At 50.2% G+C, this 23,734-nt stretch overlaps 4 protein-coding genes across 6 annotated transcripts in view; 2 read left to right on the top strand and 2 right to left on the bottom strand.

The window, feature by feature from the left end:
* The window catches only part of RABEP1 (rabaptin, RAB GTPase binding effector protein 1), a 47,162-nt gene extending 43,362 nt beyond the window's left edge, over window positions 1-3,800 (top strand). For both annotated transcript variants that reach the window (XM_021551010.3, XM_021551009.3), the window contains exon 18: window positions 15-3,800. In XM_021551010.3, the coding sequence (XP_021406685.1) occupies window positions 15-116 (102 nt within the window). In that variant the 3' untranslated portion in view covers window positions 117-3,800. The remainder of the gene's footprint in view (window positions 1-14) is intronic.
* A 198-nt stretch (window positions 3,801-3,998) lies between these two features.
* Window positions 3,999-14,519, bottom strand: NUP88 (nucleoporin 88). Its single transcript, XM_021550826.1, has 17 exons — window positions 14,286-14,519; window positions 13,603-13,772; window positions 12,912-13,037; window positions 12,603-12,689; window positions 11,649-11,825; window positions 10,504-10,687; window positions 9,944-10,094; window positions 9,235-9,333; window positions 9,023-9,113; window positions 8,606-8,707; window positions 6,933-7,091; window positions 6,375-6,500; window positions 5,766-5,831; window positions 5,447-5,527; window positions 4,993-5,119; window positions 4,523-4,641; window positions 3,999-4,222 (listed from the first exon to the last, which is right to left on the bottom strand). The coding sequence occupies exons 1-17, from the start codon at window positions 14,517-14,519 to the stop codon at window positions 4,159-4,161; spliced, it is 2,163 nt and encodes a 720-aa protein (XP_021406501.1). The 3' UTR covers window positions 3,999-4,158.
* Window positions 14,520-14,751: 232 nt separating this feature from the next.
* RPAIN (RPA interacting protein) lies at window positions 14,752-17,882 on the top strand. 2 transcript variants are annotated; one of them, XM_021550975.1, is made up of 7 exons: window positions 14,752-14,846; window positions 15,112-15,279; window positions 15,783-15,846; window positions 16,355-16,469; window positions 16,663-16,726; window positions 16,822-16,956; window positions 17,662-17,882. In XM_021550975.1, exons 1-7 carry the CDS (start codon window positions 14,769-14,771, stop codon window positions 17,689-17,691), a joined length of 654 nt encoding a protein of 217 aa, XP_021406650.1. In that variant the 5' UTR covers window positions 14,752-14,768; the 3' UTR covers window positions 17,692-17,882. The 2 variants fall into 2 exon arrangements, with proteins under 2 accessions (XP_021406650.1, XP_021406649.1); XM_021550974.2 differs by lacking the exon at window positions 17,662-17,882 and having other exon boundaries at window positions 16,822-17,627.
* Window positions 17,883-18,160: 278 nt separating this feature from the next.
* Window positions 18,161-22,859, bottom strand: C1QBP (complement C1q binding protein). The gene is made up of 6 exons (XM_077787490.1): window positions 22,616-22,859; window positions 21,903-22,053; window positions 21,430-21,517; window positions 20,771-20,866; window positions 20,033-20,155; window positions 18,161-18,572 (listed from the first exon to the last, which is right to left on the bottom strand). Exons 1-6 carry the CDS (start codon window positions 22,857-22,859, stop codon window positions 18,423-18,425), a joined length of 852 nt encoding a protein of 283 aa, XP_077643616.1. The 3' UTR covers window positions 18,161-18,422.
* Window positions 22,860-23,734: the final 875 nt, after the last annotated feature.

Raw genomic sequence — 23,734 nt, 5'->3', positions numbered from 1 at the left:
TTGGTTCCCTGCAGGTGCAGCTGGAGAGGATCCGGCAGGCAGATTCCCTGGAGAGGATCCGTGCAATCCTGAACGACACAAAACTGACGGACATTAATCAGCTCCCTGAAACATGACACCCTGATGGGCTCCGAGGCTGCGGCTGGGGTTTTTAACTCATCTTTATAGCAACATTAATTATTATTTAACTCTAACCGAGAGAGCAGAAGACAACAGAGGGGAGCGATGACTTAAGTTTTGTTTCTAGAGGGGAAAAAGGTTTCGTACTGGGCAGGAAGAGAGCACAAGGGTGACTTGTAGTGTAGGAAGGAGAACTTTCTAATGGAAACACTAATGAGTGCAGTGTTTCGTGTTCCACTGAGTGGGATCAGTCCTTACATTCTGAAAAACTTCCCTCTTTCAGCCGACTTCGTAACCTAATATAGAGTTTTGGAACATATACCCCTGTCTTTCCCTCTGTTCTTTCCCCCACTACTGTGATCAAAGTAGCTGCTGGAAACTATTGTCCCTCCAAAACGTTGAAGAGCAAAGTGGTTGAAGTTTTTCTGTTTGAATAGTCAGTAACAGTATTCAGCTAGCAGAGAGAATGAGGTGTAGAGTATGCTGTATGAATATTTTATATTAAAATATGACTTTATTAGCAGGACACTGGATATTGATCTTATTTCATAACTCAGTACTTTTTTTTAAAAACCATTGGCTCTGTGAAGAATCTGAATGCTGCTGAAATGTGGATATGAGTGAGCTGTGTATCTTCTGAACAGATAAATGCTAATCCAAAAGAAAAAGAACACTGTACTGAGAATTTAACTCCTTGCCATTTTTCTGTTGAATTCAGATACAGAAAGAAAAGCACAAGAAATGCACTGGTTTGTAATCTCTTTTCACAAATGTAATTTAGAATATGGAGCTACAACCGGTTGTTTCTCATCTCCTAAAGCTGAGCAGTGCCTGGAATCCTTTCTCTGTGGAAAAGAAAAAACCAAAAAACCCAAACAGAAGAAAGCTGGTAAAATCTTGTTAATGTCTGAGGATTGGCCCGAGGTGGTGCAGGTGTGCTCTGCCCTGGGGGTGGCCCAGGGTGTGAAGGCAGGAGCTCTCTGGGGAAGGTGCTGAGGGCAGTGCAGGGTGAAGCTGTTCCTGACCCCTCTGCCAGCCCAGCCTCGTGCCAGCACACAGGAACCACTGCCAGGCACTCCTGGTCAGGGCACAGATGTGCAGGAGCTGCAGGACTGTGCTGCTGCAGCTTGGAGGGGGCAGTGCAGCTCTTTGCTGTCCTGCACTGCTCACAGGTGGCTCCTGTGCTGTCCCGTTCTGCTCCCACAGTTAAATTGCACTGAGTAATGTGGCAGCAGAGGCAAGAAATTCTTGTGATCACTCAGTTGCCAGTTTGGGTTTCTTGTTCTATAAATGGCCAGAGGTAACACGAGCACTCCTCCTCCCCCTCCTGCACTGCTGGGGTTCCTGCACGCAGCTGGAGGGATTCCTGAGCTGCTGCAGGTGTTGATGATCCTGGTGGTACAAACCCAATTCCTGAACTTTACAACTCTGTTAAAAGGAGGCTGAAGGAGCAGATCCAGCTGTCCAAAACTTCATTTTTCCTCCATTCCTTGATGTTTTTTCTTCGCATACTTGGCCAGAGATCTGCTTTTCTTCATCACCTTCAAAAGTGACAGAAAATGCTCCAAACTGCAATGCACATGATTATATATTTTAAGTGCTTAGATCCTATTTTTAGCAGTGTATATCCTGCTACTGACATGAAGTCAGAACCAGTGGTTTTGAAGAGGAATGCCTTAAAAACAACCAAAAAAGCATCATACAAGCTCAATTCCTTGCCACTCATTACAAGAATTAAAGCATTTTATTCACCCTAGCAATTAATTCCCTTCATAATCCTGACACCCAAAAGTAATTTTCCCCACCTTAGTAATGACTAACAGATGGCAGAGCTCTCCTGTCTAGAGATGACACTTGCTGTCACATAAAGGTGATGTTGAAGTGTGGCTGGAGTCTTACTTGGCTATTGCCAGATTAGGGATTTTTTATTCTTCCTTACTATTTGCTGAACTGTGGCTGACAGCAGCCACATCCTAATGCATTTATCCAGGACCAGATATTTTCATTCAGTTTTCCAGTGGCTGGGTAGACTTTGGAGACAAAACTTACAGGCCTTTAATAGGAGCTACAGAACAGAAAGGAAAGCTTTTTTCTCTGTTCCCACCCTCCCTTGCCAAAAAAGAATGTGTAACAGGTTACAGGGTTAGTTCCTGTAACTGGGGACTGCTTCATCTGTGCAGGAGGTGTAAGGAAGCCTCTTGTATGGCAAAACTGCACCACACCCTGCACCCTCTTCAGCAAGCTGAGTGCTTCAGGAGCTGCACCTTGAAGTCTTTCACAGTAAAATATTTTTTGGTTGTGTTTCTGGATGGTCCCAGTGCTAGAGGGCAGGGAAGGGGCTGTTCCTGGCCTTCCAGCATCCCTGCCTGCTCTCAGCAGCCCTGGCTGTGCTGGCTCAGAGCCTTCCAGGTGGTGCAGGGCTGGGTGGCTTTTCCTTGGTGTGTTTTTATGGCTCGTGGGCACAGCTTTCCCCAGGTGTGGTGGTGTCAGGACGAGGTCATGCTGCAGCCTGGCAGGAAGGAGGCGAGTTGGGGCAAGTGGTTTGGGCTCCTTGGTAGCCCCAGGGCCTGTGGAGCGTTCCCAAAGGCAGATCCGCAGGCCTGGGGGGAGTGCTCTTTGTGCTTTTCCTTGTTTGTGAACCAGGCACTGCACAAGTCCCTGAAGGAACTTCCTTGGTGTGGAGAGGAGGGCAGGCAGTTCTTGCATGGTTTTTCCTTTTCACCCCCTGTTCCATCACGCACCCCAACACCTGTGCTCCTGTCCCAGTACCAGCTGTGACCATTTTAGTGTTGGAACACGAGTCACCCTTTTTCACCAGCTGCTGTCATGCCAGACTTAAACAATTCAGTTTGAAATTGGAACCCTGGCTGTTCACAGAAGTGGTGGGAGATGTGCTCCCTGCAAACTGCTGTCCCTCCAGGGGGAAGGACAGCAAAGCTTCAGCAGCAGCAACTGAGCTGCTGCTGAACTCAAAGGGGCCTTTAAAAGTAAAACAAGCAGTGTGTGCCAAATTTGCAGAGCAAATTTAAAAGACTGTAAATGTAGGAAAAGCTCTTGGTGTAGATACTCACTGGATGATGGATTCTGGTGTTGCTGCTCATGAACATGAGAAAACAGATGCTCTTCCTCCCAGTCCTGGGTGTTGTGGAGCGTGGCTGGGCCGGGGTGGGTTCTCCTGACTCGGGCAGTGTCTCTGCTCAGCTGTGGCAGGGGCTGAGCTGTTGGTGGAGGCTGTAGCAGGGCCCAGCTGTTCTGTCTGCGTTCTGTGCCCGTGTAGTCCTACCCTGTACCAAGTTCTCGCAGCATGTCCGGCAGCCGGTCCCGCCCCAGCAGCGCCGCCCCGTTCCAGCAGTGCAGTAGCTCCTGCCCCCGAGCTTCACACGGCGCCTTTCCCCAGGGCAGGGGGAGCGACAACAATTACTTACTGTCCATAGAGCCTGTCTACAGCAGAGACTGGATTGGCCTTGTCATGGCAAGAAGGACTCCAGAGCCATCTTTTGCAGAAGGAAACAGTGTTTGGAAGTCAATACTGCATTCCAGTGAGCCAAGCCATTGGTGTCCTGTGCAATCGTGGGTGTAGAATTCTGCTGTCTCCAGGATTCCAGTGTAACCATTTGTTAACTGTACTGAAGGTGTGTCCTTTATGGAGAAAGTGTTCCAAATTAAAAAAAGCTGCTGAAGTGTGTGTGTGCACGGCTCTGCTCTGTCTCCTCTGCCTCCTGCCACAGCCTCCCCCTCCAGGGAACCCCTGAGGGAGCAAGGGTGGGAGATTATCCCAGGAAAACCCCAGGGAGCAGCAATCTTACCCTCTAATACCCTGACTATAAAACACCTGCAGCACATCCCCTTCCCATGACAAAAACAAAAACCACAGCATGTGAGGAGTCATATCAAAAGTACTTTATTTCACAATTCTTTACAAAATAATATGCAAAAGGTGTATTGTTCAACATACAAATGGTAAATATACAAGGGGGAACAGCAGGGACAGGTGAAGCTCAGCCAGCCTCTGGGTGCAGGGTCCTCTCCAGGGGCACGTCAGAAGTTCACGTGGCTCCTGATGTCGTTGATCTGTTTCACCATCTCCCGGATGTGTTCTCCCCTTCAAGAAAAAGTAACCCAAGTCAAAAGGCTGCACAGAACTAAGCAGGAAGGGAAACTCTTTGGATGGTAGAAGCAGTGAATGGGAGCAGTGCCTCTCATCCCAGGCAGGACTGCAGACTGCCCTGGGATCCTGGGGCAAAAAGCACTTCCATCCGTCTGCTCAGAGTGCTGCTCTCGGGAGCTGCATGTCCCCGGTTCAGCCCCCCTCCCCCAGCAGGGCCTAAATGACCCCCGAGACAGCTGAACTGAGTGAGGGCCGGGGCTCAGGGCCCTCGGGAGGAGCCCAGCCTGCACTCACTCCTCTCTCAGGACAGCCTGGATGCACTTGCTCTGGTAGGCACTGAGGCTGATGCTGGGTTTGCGGGGGCTTCGCCCCTTCTCCATCTGTTTCTGTTGGTATTCCTTTTTCATTTTCACCTGGGGGTTGAGAGAAAAGAGAAGGCCCCAGTCAGTGCTGGTCCTGCCTGCCACAGTGGAAGCTTGTTAATCACAGACTGCTGTGTTGTACTGCAATTAATTGGCTCTCTTTGGGTTCAAACCTGTCTGTTTTTGCACTTTGCACAAAGAGAAGAAATGTCCCTGCCAGGCTGAGGAAGAGGGAGCTCTCTGAGGGCTTACAGTGCTGTACTACGTCCAAGGGCCCAAATTCCCTTTAGTACATTGCTGCTACCTATCACAAGTTCAGCATCACTTGTTGGCAGGACTCCTCTGTCAGCACTGAGGGAGGAGCTGTCAGTAACCTCCCAGCCCCGACATTCCTCCTCTCACCTGTCTGATAGCATTGCTCAGGTGCTGCAGCTGGTCATGGATTGTCTGCAGCTCCTTCTTCATATCTTTTTCAGTGTCAGAGAGAACAGGAAGCTGAGAGTGGAAACTCCGAAGGACTTTCTTCATCCTTTGAAAGCAAGAAATGTCTCTGAGTTAGCTTCCCTGCTACCCAGCTCTGCTCAAACACCTGCAGCCTGGTGCTTTGGCCATGCTCGCCAAGTCTCAGGGGCTTCACCTTCCCCTTCCAGCTGCTCTCAGGTGGCATTTCTGAGCATGGGCTGGCTCAGGCTGGGCCTGCACACAGATCACACCAAGCCCCAGAACACAGAATTTCAGAAGCCCAGTCCTGTAACTAACCAGTGCAGCAGCTCCTGCCCACTCTGTTCTACCACGCCTGCAAACTCTGTTTAACATCAGGTGGTGTGAGGTGAAATACAGCCCCGTGTGCACTCACCTGTTCATGATGTCTTCTTGCTTCTCTTTGGCTTCCTCATACTTGTCAGCCAAGCGCTCGGCCATTTCCCGCAAACTTTTCCTTAAGGTGAGGGAGAAACAGTTCCTTACTTCAGACCCTCACACAGGACAAGCCAGGGTGTGGGAGCAGGAGAAGGGAGCTGAAGAAGCCAGCTGGGGGAGGGAGCAAACCTGCAGGCTTCACTGTGGCTGGGAGTGCCTGCACTTGTCACCTGTTCACACAGGGCCGTGTCCAAACCACCACCACAGGTGCATCATTCCTGAGGTTTGATTTGATAAAGGAGATGGCTTCTACTCACCTCTCCTCTCGACAGTAATTCAGATCCTCCAGTTGTTTCTTTTTCTGTCCCCACAGCAGCTTCACTCTGAAGTAAACACATACCAAAAAAAAAAAAAAAAAAAAAAAAAAAATCAAACCACTTGCAATGAAGTGAATCAGGATTTACACCACGGAGAAAATGCTGGGAGTGGGAAGAACTAAAGACACGGAAAAAGGGGCAGTGGTGAGAAACTCCCATTTTGTTCTAATGGTACACTGTAAATAACTGACTATTATTTGAAGCAGCAGAGACTTAAGACAATTTTCCTTTGTCAGGATTAGTGCTGAGGTCAGATTTCCTGCCACCCACAGGCCCAGGCAGGCAGACAACACCACAATAAAAAGTTATCTGTGTCTGTTTACCATTTTTTATTCCTCTATAAGCCACTACAGAGATCAGCTATTAAACTGCCCCTTGCTTTTCCTGATAACTCAGTTTTAAGTTCTGTTATTCACTATTAGTTTCACATTTAGTAAATTCACTCATTCACCAGGATTAGATCCACAGAGCAGGGTGAGTGCTCAGTATTTAGTGCTGCTCTGTCACAGAGACATTGGCCAGCAAATTTTTATGAGAGTTCTGCATTACCTTTGCTGAATTTCCTCTTTTGCCAGGTCCTGTTTCAGTATATATTCCTCTCTGAACACCTGGGTGGCTCTGCTGAGGAGCTGAAGGCATTCTTCAGGGGGAGGAGCAGCATCTTTATCTGCAGATCTTAAGATTGAGAATTTTGCCATCTTACTAATATGTTCCTTGGAAAGGCTGAACCACTTCCAGTGTTTATGGCAAAGATCAGGGGGAGGTCTGTTATGAAATCAGGGATTACAATGAAATCCCTTTGCTAAAAATCTTTTTTTTTTCACATGAGGAAATCCCAAGGTAGCTTAAGATACTCCAAACCCAATGGGCCAAGCAGTGAGAACCTCATGAGCTAAAGCTTTGATGCTTTGAGCAGGAGACTGGAGCCAGGTGATCCCCTCCCAGCCTGCAGCATCACTGGATGCCATCCCCACAGGGACACAGTGCAGAGCTGTGCCCCAGCACTGCCATGCCCAAGGCCACGTGCTGTTCAATAGGAGCTGGGCAACACCCACTGTTCCCAAGTGTTCCCCCTCCAGGTGCCCCAGGAAAACTCATTTTGCTCACTTGAGGTGCAGGGGGTTGGCAGAGCTGCGCTGCAGGATGCCCTGGATGTGCTTCTCGAAGGAATGCTCCGACTCGGCCACGATGCGCAGCGGGGACACGGCCAGGTCCTGGTCCTCGCTGGTGCACAGCAGGGGAGGGGAGGCAGGATGGACAGTGCTCCTGCCACACAGCAGCACAGGGGAGAACACACTCAGGACACACACCGAAACCAGCCCCGAGCCTCCTCTCTGGAAGCGAGGAACTCCTCCCCTGTGGAGCTCCTGTGTTACTGCAGGGGCTTCTGAGAGCTGTTTCAGTTATGTGGTAACTCCAGACTCACATCCCCCACACCTGTTTGGTCATGGCTCAAACTAGCAAGAACCATAAATATCCTTTGGCTTAAGGAGAAGAAAGTTCCAGAACAAGGCAGGCAGGCACTGCAACAGCAGCATGAGCTCCACAAAGCATTCTGCCCGGTCACTGCCCACCTGTGTGGAAACAGTGAAATAAATAAAAGGTCTGTAGGAGAACCTGATGTTAACACTGGCTCCGCTGATGGTACCTGTCCTACCTTAAACAGTGTGGTGCAAAAAACAAGCTGAAAATAGTGTCACCCCCTCAAGGTGTTCATTTCATTGTGCAAATGCACATTTACACCACTCTGTATCTTTGCCACCACCTCCAAAGAAAGTAACTGGAAGCACAAACAAAAATCCTGCTTCTTTTTTTCCCCTTTCAGGCACACATAACTTCAGCAGCCCATTAAGAATAGCCACACTCCTGAAAAACAACAACAATGCCATCAAGAACGTTTTCTTTGTCCTAATACTCACTATAGTGACCTGATTAATTATATCCCCTACAAACACCTCATCAGCAGAAGGTAACTGCTACAGTAACACTTCAGTGCTCAGCCAGGGAGTGTTCAGAAAGCAAAACTTCACTGTGTGTCCTAAGAGGTGCAGAAGCCTGGGGTGAAAGAATCAAAGAGTAATTGAAAAATAGGAATCTCATTTTTTGGTCCTGTATTAGTTTTGGTTTAGGGTAAATTTGGGAAAGAACTTTTAAAAGGGTTCTTTTAGGAAGCAGATTTAATCGGCTTTTTTTTTTTAATTGGTTCAGGAAAGATTTTTTTTTGGAGAAAAAGTGGAAAAACTTGTTTATTAAATAAGTAAAATTAAATAATATTAAATAATAAATTTTTTTGCTAGTGTAAGAGACAAATTTGGAAAATTTTCTTGGATTGCAGTCTGGCTCACTTAGTCTCTTATTAGTTTTTCTGGTGCTGGAAATGTTACAGCCTAGGCCCAGCCCTCTGGGCCACAGGTGCCAGCTGCTGTTGTTTTTTTGGTGTTTAGTTTAGAGCAGGTCTAGAGAAAAGGAAAAGCCACAGTCCAGGGAACTTCTTTGCCTCAGCTAGTTAAAACTAACGAGAAAAGTAAAGGAGAGCTCTGTTTTGCTGTCTGTCTGCTGACAACACAGTCTAGGAGCAGGAATGTGGAGGAGTGAGTGCAGTTCTTGAAAACAAACTCTGTGCTTCTCTTTCCCCCTTTCACTTTTGGAACAAATCTTAAAGGTGTAGAAATTATTATTTAACATAAATAGGGCAGATGACTGGGGATAAAGGTATCATATAGTTAACTTAGGACAGGTCCTTTCCATGCAGTCATGGACTTCAACTGAGAACCACATACAAGAGAGGCCTTGTAATGCACTCATAGGTGTTGGTGATGCAAATCATTGTGGGCCCCAGGACATCAGACACGATCCAAAATCCTCTAATTGGAGCAGGCTGCCTGAAGGGAAGAACACAAAAATTACCCAGTCAGGAAAATTCTTTGTTCCTGAAGTTGTGCATGTTCACTCTTTTGGAAATGCTCCCAGGTCAGGTAAATGGTGGTGAAAATTTCTGCTGGTCTGACAAGTGATTTTCAAACAGAAACACAAGAATTTAAGCTACAACCCTAACAGTGCAGTAAGAATCCAGTTGTATTGTTTGAAATCTTTTGAGCTTACTTTAATGGCAAGAATGCAGCAAAAGATGATAAAACACAAATATTTTCCATACCAAGTCCCCAACTTGAAAGCACTTAAGAGTTTGTTTTTTTTACCTGCATGGCAGTGGTTTTGTACAAAGAATATGTTCAACAAAGCACTTCTGTTCTGCTCCCAGCTCTTGTAAACTGTCTTTATCTTCTTCATCTACAAGGAGACATGTCAGGATGCATCAGATCCCCTTTGCAGGGTGAGGGATTCAGTAGTACCTGCATCCACCAGCCTGTTACTGGGAGATGTTGATCTGTTCCCCACTTCTGTCACTCACCTGAACCAAGGAATTTGTGCAGTTTATTGATCCATGTCAGGCCCACACTGTGGACACCAGCTTCGTGTGTGCAATGGTATCTAGAGGGACATTTGGGATCTGAAATTGAAGCAGAAAATATAAGAGATGGCACTGAACTGAGAAAACTCAGCCTTCCAACCTGCACTGCTGATCCTGTGTATCAACTTAGTGTCCAGTCAGCTTTAACATCTTAGTGCAAGCACCAGAAACAGAGATACATGTGTCAGAGTCTAAAATACTGATGAGTTGTTTTGAACCCTTCCTATCACACCACATCTGCATCAGTCAGATAGATTTTCAATGGCAGGTTATTCAAACTAGCAGACCAGCATTCCAACAAACTGCTTGCTCCCAAAGACCCAAACACTTTGTCCTGCCCCCAGTTCCATGGAATAAGCATATCCTTCCCTCAGGATCACACTCTCCACAGCACTTCCTCACACTCACAGGTCAGCACAGATGCAGAAATTTCTACTTTATAACCCTCAGGTGACAGGATTTAGTACTGACCATGTGTAATCTGCCCTTGAGCCAACACTGGAGCCCATCCCAGGCTTGCTCCTTTATTGAGGGCATCAGGCAAATCCTTACTCTGACCCCCCTGTTTGTCTGACACCAATGAGAACACGCAAATAACTGAATCCTAAATGCATGGAATAAACAGCCACAAGCTGAACAACAACCCTACCTTGGTGCAGCTTGATTGGGCAAGAGAAGTCAGACTCCAAAGGATCTTCCTCATCTCCTGTCGCCAGTTTCAGTGCAAGTTCCAGCTCAACACATTCAAACACGTACAGGGAAGGAATAAGATCAGATCTTGGGTCCCAGGACTTTTCTGACTGTAAAGAGCATTGAATTTTTCTGTCAAGACATCATTTAAATAGGAATGCCAACATAAACAGCATCAAGAAAGAGTTACGTGTTTTAATTGTCAAGAAATGTAGTTCAAGTTTACTTAAAAGAAATTAATTCAGACCCAGAGTTTCTTAGAAAATCCTCCTTAAATTAGATCCTAGTAAATTTGATCAAAAACTGATCTACTGTCAGGGTACATAGGACTGGGAGTTAAAGTGTCAGGGAGCCACAGAGACTGGCTGAAACAGGAGAAAGACTCACTACTTCATTCCAAAGGAATGCAGCTTTGGCACTTGGCACGCACTTCCAGGCATCTTGCCACCTTGCAGCCGGGAACATGGATTAAAGAAACAAAAATACCTACAGAAAAACAACCCAAAGCAAGACAAGTACCTGCTCATCGTCCTCCTCTCCATCCAGCACCACGCAGTGGTAGAGCATTCCCGACTCGGTGGCAATGACCAGGATGTTTGGGATGCAGGGCAGGCACAGCACGGCGCAGGCGTCGTAGCCGTAGTTGTCCTCGGCAGCCGGGTGCATGGGCAGGGGCCCCAGCAGCTTCCCCAGGCTGCCGGTGCTGCAGGGAAGATGGGTTTGTTCTCAGCACCAGCTCTGCAAGGGGATTCCCACAGCTGGCAAGCAATGGCTTGGAGCTCTAAATCCCAACAGACTTCTGCAGATTGCAAGTATGACCTGCAGCTCCTTGGTGGAGATCTCAGAGGAGAAATCTGAGCTCATTTATTACATTTTATGCTCTGAAAACAACCAAAGCTACACTGCAAAAATTCAAGAGGAAACATTTTCATACAAGAACACAAAGTACTCATAGAAAGCTCAAGTTAATGATTACTCAGCTGGTTTCTTGCACTTCACAAGCAGCATTTTGTACTGTGGCATTTCTTTGGGCAGAACTTCAGATGGACTAAGGCCATCTCACTGCCTGCAGAAAAATCTCTTCAGTAATGAGGCACACAGAGCTGCTTCTAACCCACACTCTTTAACATTCAGCTACACAAGATCTAACTTGTAAGTCTTGCACCATCTTCTCAGTTTTCTAAAGTAATTCCTTCTTGTATCATGTTTATATTCTTGATTAATCATCCTGACTTTCCACTGCAGAACATGCCTGTGAGCCCCCTATGCTCCTCAAATATTCCTTTTCCTAGGATGCCCCAGGCTCAATGAGCCTCATCCAGAGCTAAGGATGTCTGTGCTGTGAACTGAAAGCCACAAAAGACTGAACAGCCTTAGACCCACTGATCTTTTTACAGCCCTCTGTCTTCGTATCAGATTGCTGGTGGTAAATAATGCACAATGCATTCTGAGCAGTGGAAGCTGCACCCATAATGTCTGGATGAGAAAGGATGACACACTGGTTTTGGATTCCAGTCTGTCAGCACAGCCACAGAGAACAGGCTGCAATATAAGGTAAATCAGCCCAGCATCCCTCACAGAGTCCCAGCCAAGCTGAGAGGTGACTCTCTCACCCCAGCACTGCATATCCAAGCACCCCGTGAGCCCCGAGGGTCAGAGCCTACCTCTGGAGCAGGCTGATGTAGGTGAGGAAGGTCTCTCCATTCTCATAGAGGATGTACAGGGGGTAGCCCAGCACCTCCTCGCTGCCGCGCTGGCCCAGGACGTGCTTCGGCACCGGCACCTGCGGCCCGAAGTCGAAGGCCACGGCCGTCTCGCCCAGGGACGCTGTGTAGGCTCTCCTGGGACAGGGCACAACCAGCTGGGGTCAGCAAGGACTGAGAGCACAGCGAGGTCCTGAGGGAGGTGCTGCCAAACCCCTGCCAAACCCCAGCCCGCCCAGCAGTGCCCTGCCAGCAACAAAAGGGTGTGAGTGACACCCCAGGCATGGCACATCAGCTCTGCAGTGCCCCACAGCTTCAGGGGACACAAGAGCGGCTCTGGTACTTCCTGTGAGGGACACCACTCCGTGCTGCAGGAGTTCTGTTTCCAACCGGGCCAAGAGGGAAATAAAAAGATAATCTACCTTCTACATTTCTCACTCAAAAACCCCTTCTTAACCCCATCTTAAAGTCAATGTGTGTTTTTCAAGCTGCTACTCTGACAAACACTTGACTGTACAGTTTGTCACCACTTTGTTTTAGAAGGATGGAGGAAGGAAGAGAAGGAAGAGAAGGAAGAGAAGGAAGAGAAGGAAGAGAAGGAAGAGAAGGAAGAGAAGGAAGAGAAGGAAGAGAAGGAAGAGAAGGAAGAGAAGGAAGAGAAGGAAGAGAAGGAAGAGAAGGAAGAGAAGGAAGAGAAGGAAGAGAAGGAAGAGAAGGAAGAGAAGGGAAAGAAGGGAAAGAAGGGAAAGAAGGGGGAAAAGTGTAGGTATTCTGCTATGAACTACAGAACTATTCTCAACTACAGAATTCATATGAGATTTTCAGGCACATTTATCACTTACTCATTCAGAACACAGCTGAGAATACTGAGCTTATTCTGCAAAAGCATTTCAAAATACAAAAAGCCACACCAACCCTGTTTTGATTGTAAGAGTCTCCTCCTCAGTGTCCGAAAGCACAATCACTTTGATGGGTGTGTGAGGCACCTTCAGACTGTAGAACCTGGGCAAAGAAACAGCAGCAATGTTCACTCTGCTGGCAGTGCTGCATGTTCCCTGCTGACACAGGCACATCAGCCACTCTCAGCCTGAAATCCCTCCCATCCCACCTTTTTAATGCTAACTCTGGTAAAAACAGCAGGATGCAAATTCAGTGACAATAAATTAAAGACTGGACATGACAAAAAAAACACACTTCAAATAATCCACCACAAAGGGGGCTTACCTTATAGTGTTATCTGATGTCAAGAGCACAATGTGGGGCTCCATGGTGTCACAGGGGTACCAGGCTGCATGCTTTAGAGTCAGGGATGTTGAGCTGGTGAAGAACCGTTCCGCAATAGGAATGGTGCTGGAATGCAGAGCAGAAGCTTGCACTGTGACCAGAAACACACAAGCTACTTCTTAAAGCAAGTGGGGGCAAGAAGAGCTAGAGACACAATGAAAAGGTTTCAGAGTCTTTATCTGTACTACTCTGGAAGTTGGAAAGCAGCTTTAACTTGAAGCCCTCTGTTATGTCCCCCCAAAGATCTGCTTTTAGCTGCCCCATCTCTGGACATGTCCAAGACCACGCAACCTGGTCTAATGGAAGGTGTCCCTATCCATAGCAGCACTTGGAACTTGCTGGCCTTTAAGGTCTCTTCCAACTCAAAGCATTCTGTGAAAAGCTAGAGAATACTAGAGGAGAATTTTGCTCCTCAGCAATTGCAGCAAGTTTAGAAGGTCATTTATTTGGGTCACTTGACAAGCAGCAAGCATTTAAGCCAAAATAATTCTGTTCATAACTTCCCCACAACCCCAGTACAACCTGTACCTTCCACCAGTGCTTTCTGTATCTACCTAACCCCAAAAAAGGGAGGCTGTGGAGGAAGAGTGGCAGGACAAGGGCGTAATTTAACTCCTGAGGTCTCACCCACCTGCAGTTGACCGTGGATTTCCCACCTTCAAACTCAGAATTCTTGCCCCAGCGTTTGGGCAGCTCCAGCACCATGAGCCCCTTGGTACCAATGAGCGCCACATGGTGCTGGGCGGGGCTCAGCAGCGTCTGGTGCACGTCAAAGAGGGGCGGATTTATGCACAGAAGGGTCTGAAAACAGAAATGATACAGGGAAGCACAAGCCGCTCAAAGCACTCGCGGAAGTACCTTTGTTTTGGATGGTGATTTACACGGCACGGAATGAGGCACAAAGCAGTGGGTTCCTTGCGGAAAGGCACCCAAAGGCGGGTGAGGGATGATGATGCTCCTTCAGGCAGCAGACACCTCAGCCCCGTGCCCACCATGGCCCTCCTCCCCTCACACCTCACACCTCGCATCCCCTCACGGTCCGCCAGCCCCTCCCTACAGGACCGCTCTTCCCCTCACACCTCGCATCCCCTCAAGCCCCTCACAGCCAGCCCGTCCCGACACGACCCCTCACACCCCAAACGCCCCCAGCTCCTTTATCCCCTCACGCCCCTCTTCCCGCACAGCCAGCCCCTCACAGCCCGTCCTCTCCTCATGGCCCCTCACACCTCCACCTTCAGACCCCCCCTTCCCTCACACCGCCCGCCCCCGCTCCCCTCAGCGCCCCGCTCAGCCGTCCCCGGGCGCGGGCCGCACCTGGTAGCGGCCGAGCGCGGCGGGGTCGGTGCCGCCGAGGCGGCGCAGGCCGACGGCGACCAGGGCGGCGGCGGGCCCGTCCCAGAGCAGCAGGTCGGAGCCCAGCCCGCACAGGAGGTCGCGGAGGCGCGGCGGGCGGGGGGCGGCGGGCGCGCGCTCGCGGAGGCGGGCGAACAGCGCGTGCTGCGGCAGCGCCGCGCGCCACTGCTCCGCCGGGCCGCACTCGGCCGCCATCGCCCCGCGCCGCCGGCGTCACCGCCCGCGCGGCCAATCCGCGCCGCCGCCCGCGGACTACATTGCCCGGCGTGCCCCGCGCGCCGCCTGGCGTCTCTGCCCGCGCGGCCAATCGGCACCGCCGCCCGCGGACTACATTGCCCGGCGTGCCCCGCGCGCCGCCTGGCGTCTCTGCCCGCGCGGCCAATCGGCGCCACCGCCCGCGGACTACATTGCCCGGCGTGCCCCGCGCGCCGCGGGCTCGGCGCGATGGCGGCGGCGGTGCGGGAGCGCCGGGCGCGCTACAAGAGCCCGGGCGGGCCGCCCTGGAGGGACACGTACCGCAGGGTGAGCGGGGAGGCGGCGGGGAGGCGGCACCTAGGCTCCCTTCTCCCTCTCCGGACCCAGCTCGGTCCCGCTGCGGCGGGTGAAGCGCGCCCCGCCCGAAACTCTCCGCTAAGCCCGCAGCCAAACCCCTGCAGCGCCTCCGGGACGCGGCTGCTCCAGCCCCGTGCCTCCCCCGTGTCCCCCGGGAATTCCCGGTCTCCCTGGGCGCACTCCCCCGGTGTCCCGCCGAGTGCCGGCGCTGACGCCCCGCGCTCTCGTCCCGCAGCGCTGCCTAGAGCGGCTGAGGAGCAGCCGGGCCAAGCTGCTGGACCGCTACCGGCAGGCCGGGGACGCGGCCGGCGGGGCGCTGCTGGTGCAGGAGGTGATGGAGCAGGAGTGGCAGGAGCTGCGGGACCGGCTGCCCGGCCTCCGCGGGGAGCAGCCCATGGAGCAGGTCAGTGCCGCGTCCCCAGCTCATCACACGTGTGACAGCGGTGTCACATACAGCCCCCGCGGGTCTGCTTCAGCGCCTCACTGCAGCCCACAGAAAACAGCTTCAGGGTTTCCTATTTCTGCAGCTCGGGCAGGGTGTGGAGTTGTGAAAGTGCCTTTGGGCATGAGTGGGGAAATTCTTTATTCCCTTCACAAACAGCCTGTGGATCACTGCAGAGGGTTGGTTTCCTCATCTGTGCTTTTTATAGCTGGTCTGTCACTTCCCTCTTCTGAGAATGGGAGTGAAAGCTGAATGTCTTAAAAAGCAAATTTAAAAGGCTCTACTTGGATCCATTCTGGCTGGCTCTGCACATGTGTTTACAGTACAGTTTTCTTCCCACAGTGCATGGCTTTGCAAATAGAGGGATTTACTAGACAGGAAAAGTGGATTTATGTTGCTCAGTCAGATGCTGGAAGTGAGAAAGTGGCTGGGATGGGAGGATTGCTGACTGATTCACCTTTCAGCTGCTGGAGGACCCTGATGAACTGGCAGTGCTGGAAGAGATCCAGCAGGAACTGATCTTGCAAGGTAAGATCTGTACACATCTTCTGATGCGCTTCTAATCACACTTCTGTGTGATGCGTAACACCCCTGACTTCCTGGTGGTGCAGAATAGCTGAGGCTGCACTCCTGGGTTCCTGCAAACCTCGTGATACAGGGGAAGAGCCTTCTTAGAAATCTTGTTGAGGCTTTGGGGTATTGACACCTCTTCTCACAATTTTAAAAGTTTAAGTGGCATTTTAAGGTCTGTGAGAGAGGCCAGAGAAACAGGAGATCTGTTAGCTCTAGGAACCTGTATAAATCAATTCAGGATGTTACTAAAGTGCTGATCAAGAGGTAGAAAGACCCATATGAGACGAGCTGAGCCATAGAAAAAACTGGATTAGCAGGAATGATTTCACCAAGCGTAGAAATCTGACTCAAAAGAGTAAAAGTTCTTAGAAACTCATATGCAGCCCAGCCTGCACCTGGCCAGCAGCTTTGCCTGTGCTGCCCAGCAAGCCCTGAGGAGTTCTGCTGTGCTGTGTTGTTGCAGAGCAGTTGGTGATCGAGGAGTACGAGCGGAGCCTGCGCTTCGATGAGGAGTGTCTCAACGCCATGCTCGACGGCCTGGATGCCACTGACAGGGTCATCTGCCCAGTATGTAGGAAGTAAGAAAGCCCTTGGCATTGGAATCAGATTCCTCACTCTCCTACAGCAGTCTGGGCTTAGAAATGTGCAGAGAGGCTGCAAAATAAAAATGCCTGAGCAATGATCTGAATCTAATGGGAGGGTAGGTTGTTTTGGGTTTTTTTTTGGCTAAAATCTTCCCTTGTTCTGTGTGTCATTGTTTGCTCTTCCCAGGAATAACCTGACTGTAAAGGCTCACTTGGTTCATTGCCAGTGTGGATTGTACATCAGCACACAGGTAAGCTGCACTGTGACACGTTGTGTGTGGCATCTCTGCTGCAGCTTTAAGCTACAGACAGGAACTTCAGCTGGCTTTTCATGAATTATTCTCAGGATATGACAGAAGGGAAGCTTCGGTCACTTCTGGAGAGCACCTTGACAGAGCACAGCCAGAGGTGCTTGCACAGCCCCGAGTTCACAGTCACCAGTGGCATGGAGGAGGAAGCCAGTCTGCTGATGAGCTGCTCCGTGAGTGTAAATGTCAGGTTCCTGGAAAGGATCCCTCTTGGATCTATGGCTCAATTACATGGACAGAAACCACAAGTCTGTTGATCCCTGGGGTTTATGTGGCTGTTTTTTCACAAAATTCCTTGGAAATGGCTTTACCTCTGACCACCAGTAACCATAAAAGAGAAGTTCCAAAGCACACACCTTTAACTGCTGGATTAGGGAAGCTGTCAAATTCAGTGCCCTAACTTCAGCCAACAACTTTTAAGTATTGTGTGCACCATCTGGTAAGTGGTTCATGAAGAAAAGTTTTAAAAAATTCCTTGTTTAAGCCTCCTGAAAAACCTTCATCCAGGTGTCTCAGAGAACACACAGCAGCCCTCTGGCTCAAGCTAGAGCTGGTGCTTGCTTTGCTGTGTGAAACAGTGTGAGGACAGTGGCAGGGCCAGAGCATTTCAAATACAGCCATGGAATTGTTTAAGGTGGAAAAGACCCCTGAGATCAAGTCCAGCCATTCCCCCACCACTGCCAAGGGTACAACTAACCCATGTCCCCACGTGCCACATCTGCATGTCTTTTAAATCTCTCCAGGGATGGTGACTCCACCACTTCCAGTGCTCAACAACTCTTCTGTGATTTTTTTCCCCCCTGTCAGTAGTTTTCCTGTTCAAACAGTTTTGAACATTATACATTAACACAGTTCTCTGTTGAACTTTTTTTGTGAAGGTCTGTGACTCCTGGATGATTCTCCTCTAAGGTGATTCAGCTGCTGCTTTACTTCTGGAAGACTTTAATACTAAACTTTACCCAGAGCTGCTAGGACTCTTGTGTACATACTTCTAACTGCTGTGTCAAAAAGACACTCCTAAAGGCGTAGTATTGCCTTGACCTGCACTTTTAATCACACAGGACATGTTTTGAAATAAATATATTTAGTTTATTTTGGCCTTGGTGTTGTCTTAAATACTTAAATACATCAGTGATCTCACAGCTCATGTTGCACTTCAGCGTTCTCTTTGAGTTTAAGTGAATCTTAAATAAATAAACTAACTAACATGAACTTAAAACCTTCAAATAACAATTGGAGGCATCAGTTTAAGTATGAAATACTCAACCATCACTGCCACAACTACTCTGTGAGCAGCTCTGGCACAGAGAAACTCTACCATCACGTTCATGGCAGCACTGGTACAGCAGGAAGAAGAGAAACCACCTTTTTCACTGATATGTTGAACAGTTTTTATTCTTCACATTCACTCTCAAATTGTACAAAAAGCCCCATGCAGGGCGAGGCAATTCTGGCCTGTAGCATCAGAGAACTTGGGGCTGCACCATCACTACAAATCTCCAAATCCAAGGGAGAATCCTTCTCCTCCACCTTCCAAGTTACTTACTCTCTGTATCCACTGTGAAGATATATTTGGGTATTGCTGGATGAAGCAGCACTGTGGAATACCCACACTTGAGGCTAAATTTCCTAGCCTGACCTACTGACATTTGACAAAGCTTTTAAGGTCTTCAAGGAATTTAATGTACTCCTGGTGCTCCAGGGCAGTGCTGAGCTCTACTAACTCGTCAGCAAAGGTGTTGTCCACTCCTCGGTCAGCCAGGAAATCCATCAGGTGATCGTAGAGAGCCTGGAGCAAGGAACAGAAACCTTCCTTAGTGAACACACCTGGGGAGGGGGTGGATTAAAATGTCCCCTGGAAACTGGCACTTCCTCCCAGGAAAATCAGGCCCAGCTCCCACTGATGCCTTTCGCATTTTCCAGATTCTGTACTGCATTAGTGTGTGACTCTGAACTTCAGGAGTGTTAGCAAGTTCTCCTCACAGTTCAGTCAGACAGAACAATCCTTTTCCAGCCTGAGAACCAAGGACACCATTGCAGCTTCAGGCCCAAAAAGTGCAAACAACAGGGAATTGAGAAGAGCAATCTGGGAGAGCAATTTGGGACTGCATCACCAGGAGAATTGGACAATGAACCCCAATATGAAAATGGACTAAAACTTATAAAAGTGTGAAAACTCCTGACTCATCACCCATCTAGGGTGCAGCCCTGGCTGGGCTCTTGTCCTGCCCAAGGTGTATCCTTTAAGGCCTTTTAATAAATCCCTATTTTATTCCTTTAACACTGTCTAGCCTCTGTTCTAGGCAGCCTCTAAGGCACCACCACAGAGGGCAGGCCTGACCTTGGGTGGAACATTTGGACAGAAAGGGCCATGGAACACAAAATAAAAACCCAAACCCAACTGCAAATGAGCTGCACCCTGGAGATGATCCCCAGATTGTGGGAGCCATCAGGGGAGCTGTGCCAAGGATGACACAGGCCAAGCTCTGCCTGTCCCCTCTACCCCGGGGTGAACTAATGCTTTGTAAAGGTATCTGATGTACAAGTTTGTTTGGAAGGCTTCAGTGTTACAGTCATGAGCTTGGCTTTTTCCTTTCATACACATTTTAAATTAATTTAATATCTTAAGACACGGGAAAAAAAGAATAATCAGTGTGGGATGGTCTGCAGCACACTAAGCAATTTTAACATGGATGCTTCTCAAGGGGATACACTCTAGGACTTATTTCTACTTTCAGTTTTAAACACGTGACAGCCTCAAACTAAAAATTGTAGCTTTTTAAATCCTGGCATTGAGAACATAAGAACAGACAGATTCTACTGTGTATTTTTAGTGTTACAACTCTATCAACACACCTGGAAAACCAAGACACAATGTATTTTTTCAGACACCACACACAGATGCTTTTATCTACACATGGTGTCTGATAAGCCACATTGTTAAACACACAGATCAAAAGACAAGTGTCAAAGCATTTCCAGATCGTGATTCCCTGCTGGGAAATCCACCTATAAAATCTGGAAGGGAAGGAGTTCCTCCTGTCTGTCCTGATTCCTGGTAACGCCAGCAGCAGTGCACAACCCTGGGACCAGGAAACACCTCAGGCTGCAGCAGAATCACCAGCTCAGGGGCAGAGCAGGGCCAGTCCCTGTCTCAGACATCCAGACAGGTTTAATTCCCAACCCAGGAGCAGAGGACAGCCAGGTGGGGTGAGCTGAGTGCCCTCTGTGGCCTTTAGCAGCACCTACCCAGTCAAGGGAATCCGTGTTGAGGGTGTAGTTGGTGTCCTTCCAGTCAGCTTCTCCAGTGGGCTGGAAGCTGACCTCCCGAATTGTGAAAATATCACTTTCTTCCTCTCCTTCATTTCCAATCTGAGGCAGGAAAACAAATGCAATTAGCTGCAATTACTGGGCACTAATGAGCTCAGCCAGCTCATCCCCAGGCTGGGAATCCCTCAGGAAAAGTCCCAAGGCCAGACAAGCTTTCCCCTCTCACCATGTGCCTGTGAGGACAAGCACAGATATGCACAGAACTCAGGAAAACCTCTAAGCTTGTGCTGCCAGAAGGGACCTGATTTAAATCAGCAGCTCGAGGTTTAAAAATATATAAAAACTTCTTCCGAGTCTTCCCATGTCCATCTCACCTTTAACAGCCAGGACTGTTAAACATCTCCTAATGTTTACAAAATAAACCACAAATACCAGTGTGAGCAAAAGCTCTCGATTTTATTTTCTTCCCTCCTTTTTTTTAATCCCTACTTCTCTACTGTAATTCAATAAAGAGCCCAATAAGGGCTGATCAGAAACACCAGGGCAGGATGTGAAGAATGCCATAAACATTTCCTCCCCACTATTCTTGCAAACTTAAAACCTTTTTTTTTTTTTTTGTGATTAAGAGAAAAAAGAAATAAGAGGAGACTGCATATTGTGCTGATTCAGAAAAGCAAGAGATTACAAAGAGCAGTTAAATCCAACAGGGGCACTCACCTCATCTTCAGGGAAATGGCAGTCAAGCACAAGGGTCTGTTTTGTATCATCTTTTATTACTTCCACAACAAAATTTGGAGTTGATGTAAGTTCAGGCTAAATAAGAAAACAGTTGCATCAGCACTTGAATCTGAACAGGAGCCAAAGCAATCACAGCACAGCCCTGTTCTGTATTCCCTGACACCTTCCACTATCCCAGGTGGATCCAAGCCTATCCAACCTAATCCAGGACACTTCCAGGGATGGAGCAGACACAACCTCACCACCCTCACAGGGAACAATCTCTCCCAATACCCAATTTAGCCCCACTCCCTATCACTTAAAAGCCATCCCCCCATAACCTGTCATTCCATTCCCTTGTACAAAGTTTCCCTCTCCCACTCTCCTCCAGACCTTTTTGATAGTGGAAGGTGCTAGAAAGCCTCACAATTCCTCTAACTTCCCCTCACAGAGCCCTCCCATCCTGCTCTGCCTTTCTGCAGGGGAGAGGGAGGTCAGGCAGGGGACAGGCAGCCCTGGAAAATCTGCATTTTGTGCTTTAATGCTCCCAAACATCACATAAGCCTCAACACTCGAGGACAAGATTCCAAGTTCCCTAAGGCAAGATTCCAACTTTGGTCTGTGTCCCCAGCATTTAAAGCACATCAAGGCTACGTTACCTCCTGCTCATCAGGCTTCTGCTGTTCCTGTGTGTCTTCTTCAGCCGAGGGTGGGATGCTGTTATTGATGTTGAATGTAACCGTTATCCTGCAAAAGAAACAGACACAATTCTTTTGAACACACCCAAGAAACGCCCATCAGAATGGGTCTCTCAAGCCCTCATTCAGAATTCGCAGTGTGAACAAAACCAGGCATTGCAGTTAAAAGTCACACCTGGGAGAAGCTGCTCCCTCCAAGCGCTCTCACTTTTTCAAGTTTTACTGAACTGTTATTTCTAAAACGGGAAGCCCGTGAGAAACTTTGTAACACAAAACACAGTAACAAACCGGTGTGGGAAAAGCGCCTTTGGCCCAAAGTGGTCAAACCAAGAGCGTTTGCAGGGCACAGTTTGGGGAGTGAGCAGAAGGAGAAGCCTGGTCACTGTCACCCACCCGCCCTCGGGTGCTGGGGACCCTTCCCAGACCCCACTCACTTCTCCCCCGCGATCTTCCGCACCAGCTTGGCCTCTGTGCCATGGACCTCCAGCTCCCAGCCCCCGGAGACCTTGGGCAGGGATTTGTGCTTCTGGATCTTCTTCTCCTCCTTGATCTCGTCCGTCAGGAACTGCGCAAAGGCTTTGTCTCCTGGTGGGAAAGAAAATGAGGTTAGGGAAAGGGAGGGTTATGGAGAGGGGGAATGAAGGAATGGGGTGGGGGGTGAGTTGAGGGAAAGGGGTGTTGGTAAAAGAGGTGTTGGAAAACAGGGTTAGGAAAAGGGGGCTAGGAAAAAGGGGGACTAGGGAAAGGGAGGGTAAGGGAAGAGGGGAGTTAAAAAAAGGAGGGTTAAGGAAAAGGGGAGTGGAGTTAAGGGAAGGGCGAGTAGGAAAAGGGGGGTTGGAAAAATGGGGGTCTGAACGAAAAAAGGAGTTAGGGAAAGGGGGTTTGGGGAAAAGGGAGTTGCGAAAAAGGAGGTTAGGGAAGGGGGAGTAGGGAAAGAGGAGGTAGAGAAGGGGATGTAGAGGAAAAGGGGGCTTAGGCGATGCCGGAATTTAGGGAAACAGGTGGTTTAGTGAGAACGGGGATTAGGGAAAGGTGGAGCTGTCTTAGGGCTGTCGGGAAAGCCCCCGCCGCCCCACGTGCTTCCCAGTTCGGAGGGGGTGCAGCGCACGTGTCCGCCCCGCGCCCTCCCCGCTCCGGCCCCGCTCACCCTCGGTGTGCAGACCGCCGCAGCCGCAGGACACGCGGCCGGCCGAGCCCCGCCGCGGCCGCAGCAGCGCCGTCCGCCCCGCGCCGCCGCCCAGCTGCCACAGCGAGCGCGCCGGGGCCGGCGCGGCGGCGGGCGGCGGCAGCAGGGCGCGGGGGAACGCGGAGCTGAGCGGGCGGCGCGGCGCGGGCCGCGGCGGGCGCAGCGCGGCGGCGGCGGCGGCGCGCAGGGAGCGGGCGAGGAGCATCGTGCGGAGCGGGCGGCGAGGAGTGCCCGCCCCGGAACCGCGCTCCGCTTCCGGCCCCGGCGCGCCCCGCGCGGCTCCCGAGCCACGGGTTCGAGTCCCGGCTCGGCCGGTAGGGGGGCCCGAGTCCCGGCCCCTTGAGACCGGGTTCGAGTCCCGGTCCCGGTGAGGAACCAGGTTCGAGCCCCGGTCCCGGTGAAACTCCCGGGTTCAAGTCCCGGCCCCGGTGAGACACCGGGTTCGAGTCCCGGTCCCGATCAGGAACCGTGTTCGAGTCCCGGCCCCGATGAGGTACCGGGTTCGAGTCCCGGTCCCGATGAGACACCGGATTCGAGTCCCGGCCCCGATGAGACACCGGGTTCGAGTCCCGGCCCCGGTGAGACACCGGGTTCGAGTCCCGGCCCCGATCAGGAACCGTGTTCGAGTCCCGGCCCCGATGAGGTACCGCGCTCGAGTCCCGGTCCCGGTGAGACACCCGGTTCGAGTCCCGGTCCTGGTGAGACACCGGGTTCGAGTCCCGGCCCCGATGAAACACCGGGTTCGAGTCCCGGTCCTGGTGAGACCCCCCGGGTTCGTGTCCCGGCCCCAATGAGACCCCCGGGTCCGAATCCCGGTTCCGGTGAGATCCCGGGTTCGAGTCCCGGTCCCGCTGAGATCCTGAGTTCGACTCCCAGCACGGTGAGACCCCGGGTTCGAGTCCCGGTCCTGGCAGGATGGAGTGTGCCAACGGCGGACCTGGTTCCTGGGATCCCTGACAATGGAATGACCAGGGATGGCACAGACAGCACCCAGACAGGAGTGAAGGCACAATGAGAGTTTTAGGAATGTGGGAGACATGCACGAGTTTTATCCCAGACATCCTCCCACTCCTAATTATG

Source organism: Lonchura striata, chromosome 20, assembly GCF_046129695.1.
Source record: "Lonchura striata isolate bLonStr1 chromosome 20, bLonStr1.mat, whole genome shotgun sequence".
Taxonomy (NCBI): domain Eukaryota; kingdom Metazoa; phylum Chordata; class Aves; order Passeriformes; family Estrildidae; genus Lonchura; species Lonchura striata.
The sequence above is the reverse complement of the archived record's forward strand: the minus strand, read 5'-3'. Positions and strand labels throughout refer to the sequence as shown.